This window comes from Vanellus vanellus, assembly GCF_965231255.1.
Source record: "Vanellus vanellus genome assembly, chromosome: 1".
In the NCBI taxonomy this organism is placed as follows: Eukaryota; Metazoa; Chordata; class Aves; order Charadriiformes; family Charadriidae; genus Vanellus; species Vanellus vanellus.
In genome coordinates, this window is record NC_138905.1 from 200699973 (window position 1) to 200710219 (window position 10247).

General features: G+C 44.6%; 1 protein-coding gene across 1 annotated transcript in view; it reads right to left on the bottom strand.

Moving 5' to 3' along the window:
- The window catches only part of NUP58 (nucleoporin 58), a gene marked incomplete at its 5' end in the record, with an annotated part of 35214 nt that extends 28325 nt beyond the window's left edge, over nucleotides 1-6889 (bottom strand). The window contains 3 exons of the mRNA XM_082498727.1: nucleotides 1371-1406; nucleotides 2853-2992; nucleotides 6774-6889. Of these exons, the coding sequence (XP_082354853.1) occupies nucleotides 1371-1406; nucleotides 2853-2992; nucleotides 6774-6889 (292 nt within the window). The remainder of the gene's footprint in view (nucleotides 1-1370; nucleotides 1407-2852; nucleotides 2993-6773) is intronic.
- Between the last annotated feature and the right edge of the window lie 3358 nt (nucleotides 6890-10247).

The following is a 10247-nucleotide window of genomic DNA, read 5'->3' on the forward strand; positions in this document are numbered from 1 at the left end:
AAACAAAATATCTCCATAGCACCTTCAGATAAATTTCAAAGGTTTACATTAATCATACAGGCATTTTTTCTCCAGAATTCCTAGTGATCCACTGGACTTTAATCATGGACTGGAGATGATACCTAGTGATAATCTAAAAAAACCTGTAAAAATAAGAGCTTTCACCAAGAGCATCTAATAGAAGCAGCAAAGTATTGGTAGATGGAGCCATAAACAATACTGCCTAAAATACAGACTAAAAATTCTCAATTGGTTATGCATACTAGAACAAATGCACATATCCTTTCAATTTGTAAACAAGAAAAATACGTTGATATGTTATTCCCTCAAACTTTGCTCTTCAACACTTTTAAAGTAAAGCAAATAAAGCTTCTACTTCCTTCTGTTTTCATGGTAAGAATACATGTTATATTCTAGAATCCATATTGCAAAGTAGAGGAGGGGTGTGCACATACATACACAAACCACAACAGCAAGCACAAGAAACACATATTTGGTATTTTCAGTAACTGCTCTGTGTCTGTTTTGGATGACATAATTTCTTTCAGCTATTCAAAAGAATTAATGTTCATCTGCATAGTACTGACTGCTATGTACGATTACACATCACACAGTCTGTTCTCGGCTAGCTGCTGCTCCTCCCTTCTTCTGCCTATTTCATCTGCTTCTTTATCCAACACCATTTTTTTCCATTTATTCACAGCATAGCTTCCTAAGTTCTTGGACAGCAGTCTGTCTTGTAGCACCACCCCCAACCCCAACATGTGTCATACTCCAGCTTGGTTTCTTCTCAGATCTTAGCTGCTGATGTTTTGAAAGAAAAAAGAAAAAAAAAAAAAAAAAACAAAAAACAAAAAACACACACCACAACTACCCACATATTCCTGTATTTCCAGTGACAGCTGAAAAATAGTCACTGACAATGCATCAGAGAAACAAAAGTAAAATATTCCCAAGGTTCCTTCACAGTTCAGTTCCCTATTATTCTAAAAGGCAATTACCAAACAGATTTGTTCACAGAAAGTTCATGAGAGCAATAAATTCTGTACAAAGAATTCTTTGATAATGTATTCCACCTTCCCTCTGCTGAAGGATGAAACTCATAAGGGGGACATAAAAATGAAGTCTAACTTTTCACTATGACCACTGTCACTGTTGTACAGGAATGGAATAAACCTTTAACAAGTAACCATGCTCAAAACTGTGGGGCTCCGCTCTGGTTTGCAGCCATAACATTTGCACTGCAAAGGAGACTGCAATTAGTAACGGGGAAAAAGCTCTCATATGACCACTAACTTCCTACATTACAAGAAAGATCTATCTGTATTTTTTTTTCCTGTATAATGTTAAAATCCAAATTAAGTCCTTACCTAGCGTCAGTCCTGTAGCAATAGTTGTTGCTGTTCCTGCTTTAAAAATAAAAAACAAACAAACAAGAGTAAGAATAGTAATTGAAGACTACAGAGCAGTTATGACAGTAAACAACATGAAACAAAACACTGAAATAATGCAACATGCGACAATATGTAGATTATTATACAAGATTTTTCTGTAGTATGTTGAAAGCAAAACAACATTAAACATAGAAAATGGTATTTGTAAGCACCAGCAGCACATAATTTTTCCTTATAAAAATCTGCTAACAGTGAAGCTGATGTTAACACAGCAGTATAACAAATTGTTTGAAATTCCAAATAAATGAAGGGAAACAAAAATATGGAAACTAGTATCGAGTTTGTTTTTTTCAGCCACATAACACACATGTAAGCCAGCAGATTTACAGTATAATGAAGAGGATTATGGAGTCCAAAGTCTTTGTAAAATTCTATGTCTTGGTTTAGGGTTTCTGACCCACTGGCAATTTAAAGAGATTATTTTGAACACAGTGCTATGCCATTTCATATTTTAAAAAACATCCGATTAGAAAATCAAAAGAATGATTGAAAGCTAAAAGAAAATTACCCCAATGTAGCCAAACACAAATACAGGCTTTCAGTCTACTGTTAAATTTATTTCTAGTAGATTAGTTCTTAGAACTTCCCCTATCTACTCAAACAAGTGTACAAGAAAAAAAAAACTATTTTGTCTAACAATATTGGAGCCAAAGTAAAATTCATTAAGTTAGGTTTGCATGATGGCTCAAAAAAACCCAAACCAGTCAGAGAAGTTTTATTCTTTTGCACCCCAATATTCCTGCCAGGCTGGACATGGCCTTGGGCAACCTGGTCTAGAGGGAGGTGTTCCTGTCTATGGCAGGGGGGTTGGAACTCGATGATCTTCAAGGTCCTTTCCAACCTAAACCATTCTATGATTCTACGATCTGTATGTTCACAGGCTGAATTAGAGCCCAAGAAAATATTAATAAATTTCTTCATGCATATTGCTGACATTAAAAAAACCCAAACAACAAAACCAGAAGTGTTTACTACTGCAGGGTTACAAATATCACATTACAAATACTACCAATCTCACAATGTTTTAAAATATTTTTCAGATCAAAATATACCTCAATCGTAAATCATAATTTTAAGTATCCCAGATGAAGAGTTAGATTTCTAGAAAACATCAGGATTCAAATTATGGAACAATGTACACAGAGGCCCAGGCAGTGTTTTCTGGTAACTGCATCTGTGTTTCTGCAGCATTGATATTGCATGATTATCAATGAATGACCTTTTAAACTGTTCTATGAAGCCTTTTTACAAAACTACATAAGTAATATGCTGAGCTACAGAACTACTGTAAAAAAAAAAAAAAAAAGCAAGCACATTATGACAACCCAGTTTTCGTGTACAGATGATCTATTTCTTCACTGTTGATCCAAGTTTTTGCTGTAAAAGAAGTTTTTCTACCTGTACTGGTGCCTCCTAGGGTAAAGCCAGTGGTTGATTTTGATCCAAAAAGTCCACTCCCAAAGCCCACTGAAGTAGCTGATGTAGTTGCTGTAGCAGTGGAAGAGCCCAGAGTTCCAAAACTAAGTCCTCCTGTTGAGCTATTACAAAATAAGACTATTAGCAGTATTTTTTTTTTCAGAATAAGGAAAAAAAAATCCACACCCCTCCTTATTTCAGTTTCTTTCCCACACCATCATTCACTTTCCAAAATCACACACAACACAGCTGGACAAGACAGAGTCCAAGCTCCCTACGACCGAAGAGAAAGAGGAAGCCTATCTCCCCCTTTCCTTCTACAGCTCCATAATTCCTACTGCTTCCCTGACACCGGCTCCAGCATTTGTTCCAACTCCTTGCTGAGCTGATACGTCTTGCTAGAAAAGTGGGAAATTTGAACTTTTCTGTTAGATCATCCCATTAGTTCTTTCTAGTTATTCTCCCTGAACTACTGAAAATGGAGAACAAATGCTAGAGGCAGCACAAAGATGACAACAAATCTGCGAGAAAATCTTCGCAAAGCGGGTTGCAAGTCCAGTTAGATACCTCTGACCGGAAACCTCAACCAATGCTAGTTTGTTTCATTCCAAAGTGGTAAGCACAGACACACAATCATTCACATCAATAGCACAACTTTGCTGTATCTTGCCACCAAAACACACTAATGCATGAATTCATTTTCTAACCAAAATGCCACCCTTCCCCACAGGTGCAAACTACAGAGGACCCACACCTACCATACTTTCTTTTCTGACTCTAAACTTGTCAGAAAGTTACAGAAACAAGCTTACAGAGCTATTTTCACAGGTGAAGGGGAAGACAGAAGAAGGAGAAAATCAGAGATCAGCCACCACCAGGAAAACTAAGCCTTTATTTGTTTGGGGCAACTACACATTTTAAAAATTTCATGGCAAATATAGAGCAAGCTTTACATTTAGCAGAGAACGCATTAAGTTATTGTACAAAACATGGGGGAATACAATAATCATGATTATCTCTAACCAATTAAATGACAGGTACTAGCAGCCAGATAAGTCTACAATTTTAAAGATTTTGTTCTTAAACAGACAAAGTATCAGGTCAATAATTTATTTGTAGTAACTTCCTGTTTCTATTTGTCAGTCTTTTTAGAAACTAGATAAGTTTTCTCTAACTTAAACAATATTTTGCGTATGTACAACAGTAGCACTGAAATTAAATGCAATTCAGACTTAAGGGTAACAACTGTCAAGAAATAGTCTACGTTTCAGGTGTTCGGTATTCTCTCATTGTTCCCTCATCTTGTCTCTTTTTGTATGAAAGCACCTCCTAGGCATAACAAATTAAACACAAGAGTAAATTCTTAAAAAAAAAAAAAAAAAAAGGCTATAATTAGCTCCTAATGTCCTAAGTTCTCAAAATATCTACAAAACCCATTGTGGCAAGTGCAGCAAAAGTTGACTCCAAGTTCAAAATCTAGGTGTGAGTTATTCTTAAAGAGTTCAGGAAGCAGAGACGCAGCCAAAGCATTTCAGCTCGCTTTACTCCCAAAATTTCAGTATACCAAGCTACAGCACCATGATCTAACTGCTTGTAAACTTAAAGATACAACATAGCGCTTCCCTCACTAGCCAAGAGTTTGTTTCTCATCCCTTTCCAGCATAGATAAAGATGATTATTCTGTGAAATTTTTTCCTGTTTCAGCATTCCAGTAGAAGAAAGCTAAGGTACAAAATACACAATTCAGCACCCTAAGACAAAAACCCCACAACCCCCCCCAAAAATGAAGTGCCATCTTGTTTGTTTAAGATAGAAAGAAACCAAAACGTAGAAATAAAGCAATGGCAGTGTTCTCACCAGCAGGAGAAAGCTTGTGCCAGAAGGACTGTCTGCTCCCCACAGATGGAAGGAAGAGGAGCTCAGGTCACTGAAGTCAGATCTTAACTCTAATTTTAGAACTAGAATAAACCATTGCACCTGGCTAAAGCATACTACAGAGAACATCAATTAACAAAAAGAGCCCAAGTACCTGAACTATTGGTGCAATGCAGGAATTAAGTAGGCTGGCATATCACATATGGGCCACCAAAATATAATCTTTGTCTGGTCACACTGATGAATAACACTTGTGCTTGGACTACAGAAAGCCCCTTTTCTCCCCAACACCTGGCAATACTGTCTTAGACCCAGCTCAGAACAACAGCTTCTTCTTATAGTCTCAAACATGCTCCCAAGCAAACTATCCAAAAGAAATGCTCAAGATCATCCCATCAATCATACAGCAGTATAAAGGCCTCTTCCTCTGTGACACTCCTTGACGACTTGTCCTGCTTGTAAGAATGAATAAAAATGCAGAGTATTGTACTGCTATTAATTAGCACCTGTTAAACTTCTACTTACTATTTTTAACAGATTAAAGAGCCACCTAGAACAGCAAAAAAAAAGACCAAACATAAAAATATTTAAGTTCAACAGGCAGTTTTTAACAAGTGCAGATCAACAAAAGAGTTTCCCTTGTTTCAGGCAGTACATTTAGAACAACGTTTTTGAATAAACAAGTGTTATTTTAACTTGCTTGTCTTAATCACAGGAAACCTAAACAGGCATGAAGCAAAAGAAACTGAAGTTCTTTATAAACTCCATATAAGCTTCATTGTGGGGGTGAAAAAATAAAACAAACAAAAAACCCACAAAACCAAGCACAGGTAACACAAGAATGTCATCAATCTGTCATAACTACACAATTAAGACTATTAGAAGAGACTCAGAAAACTTGTTCCCTCTCATATGGGCTTCCAGAAAGCAATACTGCCATTTAATCCAGAGATACTTTCAGATTCACATGTTCTGTTCCCTTCCCCTCACACTGCTAATTCCTGACAACTCTGACAGATAAATATTCAATTCTGTCAGATAAGTATTTTCAAATATATCTGCTTCAGGGGAAGTTCCCTTCAGTAGCTCACCGTGCCCATTTAGTTTACATTACAGTGATCAATTTTGCTTGAGCAGATTTGGGAAAAAACTCTTGACACAAAGCTCCACAACAGCCCTAATCTTCAACGGAGTCATAATAGCAAGCAGGTCAGAAAAAAACAATCTCTGCTAGTACAGTTGTGTGCAAAGAAAGAAAGGGAATAAAAACAGCAATAAAGGCTTACCTATTATTCTGAGAAACCTAAATACTAATAATGCCTTTAGTACAGAGCCTGCTGTGTGTCACATGCACATCAAAGCATAGCAAAGTTCTCCTTTTACTCCAATACACTATACACCAAATGCAAGGTTATCTGTGTTGGAAAAGGTAAGGTTGAACCCACCTTCGAAGGAAAAAAAAATAAAATTCATGTTTGCACATTAACCATTTGGGCATTACCAAGCTCCATGTCGCACACACAAGCTCAGGCTGATTGCTGAAACCTAGATACGCATATAATTCACATTCTGCGTTCAGAACGTTAGAGAGAACCGCGAAGGGAGACACCCTGCTCCAACACAGCCAAAATAAAGCACAATTAGAAGCGCACCTCCCTTTGTTATTAGCTGCTGAACAGATTGATCCCTAAGTCTATATTTACGAAGCCGGCCGTGAGGCAGACGGGGCAGGAAGGGCACCCCCACCCCTGCGCGCCGGGGCAGACGCGGTGAAGCCCGTTCATCCGCCCACCAAGGCCCCTTTGGGCCAGGAGTGACGGACCTCCGGGGGCAGGAGCAGAGGCGCCGAGACACGCAGCACGGGGTCTGCGCCCTGCCCCCCCCCCCCAGCACTCACCCACGTACGTACCGCCCGGGCCCACGCCAGGCCCGCGGAGCGCCGGCGGCCTCGGTGGCGCGCCGGGCCGCGGGAGTCAGGGGGGCTGGGGCCTGCAGGCTGGGCCAAGCCACGCGGGGTGGCGGCGTTACCTCGGCGTGGCGACTCCGAAGGAAAAGCCCCCGCCTCCGCCTCCTCCTCCCGCCCCGGCGGCGGCGGCCGCCGCGGAGCCCAGGGTCCCCGCGCCGAAGGAGAAGCCCGCAGACATGGCGGCAGCAGAGGGAATAGCCGGAGAGCGGGGCTGGGAGACGGCGGCGGGCTCCGGCGGCGGGGTCCGGGGAGGGCGGCGGTAGCGGCGGTCTTCTCGGCGGCGGCAGCAGCAGCAGCCTCCTCAGCTCCGCATCGCGCCCGGCGCCAACTTCGAACCGAGCGGCAGCAGCGAACGCGCGAGCTCCAGCCACGCTCTCTACGCGCGCCCGCCGCAATGCACCACGGGACGGCACAGCCGCCGCACCCCCCGCCGGCCCTTAAAGCGACAGTAACGTGCGGGGCGGCAGGGCGGAGGGTACCGCCTGCTGCGGCCGGGGCTGCTGGTGCTAACGGGCGGGGATGTCCCGCTCGGGGGCAGGGAGGGGCAGGCACCCCGGACCCTCCAACTCAAATTGCCTGAAAACCCCCAAACCCGCTTAATTTGGGGCTGAACCGGGCTCGCAGTTGGCACAGCGGCACACGGCTCTCCTCTGCCTCTCGGAAGACCTGCCGGTTTTTAACGCTGCTGTACAAACTACAGCACCTCAGCGTCACCAACGCCATCGCTAATTACTGTCCGCGTTTCCCGCCCAAATTACTGCCCCGGCTTTCCCGACCAGGCCGTCCCGTGGATGCGCAGGCCACGGGGCACCGCACGAAGCTGCGTTCATGGCTCCATCCCGGCCCCGTCCGGCTGCAGCATCACCACGTGTTTTCCACATAAAACCGGGGAACTGTAAGAAGCCGCTGCTGAAACATGGGGGAGTTTTCTCAGAGTGTCCCACAGACCACATTTGCTCAGAAGGCATGACCAGACTTTTCTTTTAAACTCGCCTGATGGTGTAGGTGAACCCCAGTGCTGTGAAAGGTTTTATGCCATGACCTCCAGAGTTCCTCTAGGCACCCCAAAAACCACACCTGTCTCTCTGTTCTGCTGCTCAGCGCTGTGGCTGCTGAAGGCTATGGGGTGGCTGAGTATTTCCTGAAAAGATCTTTAGGATTATTTATGGGTGACTGGATCGCTGTCCTTTACACAAGGCAGAGCTTCAGGCGTACAGTTAAATGTAATTTGTGATGTTTAGTCCATCTTTACTTCTACATTGCATGCACATGCCTGTCTTTGAGCATCTTAAAAAATGGAAGCCCCCAAACTGTGAAAATGTTAAAAGGCATGTATAGAGTAATTTCTAGAGAGTCATTTGTCAACAAGTTGTTCTGATCTGACAGGCCATGAAGCGACAAGATATATTGGCGTTACAGGCAAAGGGGATCCATCAAGGAAAGAGTCTTCATATTATGATTTTAATAACTCATGACGGTCTATGAATGTCGCCACCCAAAAGCTTTAAGTTCAAGACCATGAAGTCTGTATGTTAGCAAAATAGGTTAATTTTGTATAAAAACTGTCCTACTGAACCATTGCTAATTTAGATAATGATTGCAAAAACAGCAAGACGTACATAGCCCATTCTGCAACCCTTAAGCTAAGTTTTATCACGCCTCCTAACTACTGCACAGCACATGCAAGATTTTTGTGCGCTGGCACCCACACAGCTACCACATGGATGAGTCACTGCACTCCGCAGCTCGTTACTTTGTTCTTGTACAGCCCAAAACTCTAACCCCCGCCAACATGCTTTTACCAGCAAGTTCTTAATTGAGTAAGGTTTTTGACATTGTCTCATGTATGATCCTCACAGAGAAGTTGTCAATGAGCAGTAAGGTGGATTGAAACCTGTCTGAACAGCTGGGCCCACAGGGAGGTAGGTGATCAGTGGCACAAAGTCTAGTTGGAGACCAGCATTGACCCAGGGTTCAATACCAGGCCCAGTCCTGTTTAACATCCTCATTAGTGACCTGGATGACGGGGCAGAGTGTGCCCTCAGCATGTTTGCTGATGACACCAAACTGCGTGGAGTGGCTGATATGCCAGGGGGTCGTGCTGCCATTGAGGGACCCTGACAGGCTGGAGAAAAGGGCTGACAGGAACCTCACGAAGTTCACAGAATCACAGAATGGTCAGGGTTGGAAGGGACTTCTGGAGATCATCTAGTCCAACCCCCCTGCCAGAGCAGTGTCACCTACAGCAATTTGCACAGGACGGCATCCAGGTGGGTTTTGAATGTCTCCAGAGTGGGAGACTCCACAACCTCTCTGGGCAGCCTGTGCCAGTGCTCTGCCACCCTCAAAGGAAAGAAGTTCCTCCTCATGTTAAGATGGAACTTCCTATGTTCAAGTTTGTGCCCGTTACCTCTTGTTCTATCACAGTGTACCACTGAAAAAAGACTGTTCCCATCCTCCAGCACCCTCCCTTTAAATATTTCATAGAATCATAGGATGGTTTAGGTTGGAAAGGACCTTGAAGATCATCGAGTTCCAACCCCCCCTGCCATAGGCAGGGACACTTCCCATTAGACCAGGTTGCCCAAGGCCATGTCCAGCCTGGCCTTGAACACCTCCAGGGATGGGGCCTCAACAACCTCTCTGGGCAACGTGTTCCAGTGCCTTACCACCCTCAAAGTGAAAAACTTCTTCCTAATGTTCAACCTGAACCTGCCCTCTTCTAGTTTAAAGCCATTCCCGCTCGTCCTATTGCTACATGCCCGAGTAAAAAGTCCTTCCCCAGCTCTGCTGTAGGCCCCCTGTAGGTACTGGAAGGCCACAATAAGATCTCCCCAGAACCTTCTCTTCTCCAGAAGAGAAAAGCATTGTTAAGATCCCCCCTCAGTTGTCTTTTTTCCAAACTAAAAACATGGTCTTGGGCAACCAGCTGTAGGTGTCCCTCCTCCAGATACCCCCAAAGGTCCCTTCCCACCTCAACCCCTCTGTTATTCTGTGATACCACAAGAAAAAGGTCCATCTTCTAGAATTTCCCCATTCGTGAGACTAAAAGACTGAAACTTCCTGTGCCATGAACACAGGCTTGAGTAACCAGGGAATGGCTCTTGGTTTCCACACACCTACTGCCGGCCCATTGTGGGGCCCAGGGCCACCTTCACCTCAGGGCCGGCTGCCAGGCAAGGTTTCACGGCCAGCACTGAGCTCCGCAGCTCCCAGCACTGCGACCCTTTCTTCTCACAGAGAATCCCGGGGACACAGCGCTGGCCCGGTCCATACCCTCCCTACCGCTGCCCACCGCCCGCCGCTCGATACCTCACCTCCCGTCCCGCCTCCCAGCCGTCCCCGCCCCGGCCATGGCGCCGCCTCACTGCCAGAGACGTGGTGTCCCCCGCCCGGCGCCAGGGGGCACTGCAGGGACTCCGCGCGAGCTTTGTCCCGCCCCCGCCCTGCCCCACCCCGGAAGCGTTTCTAGGTGACGGCCGCCCCGGCCCGGCAGCAGCACGGCGGGTGGCGGTCGCAGCTGAACGGGTACCGCT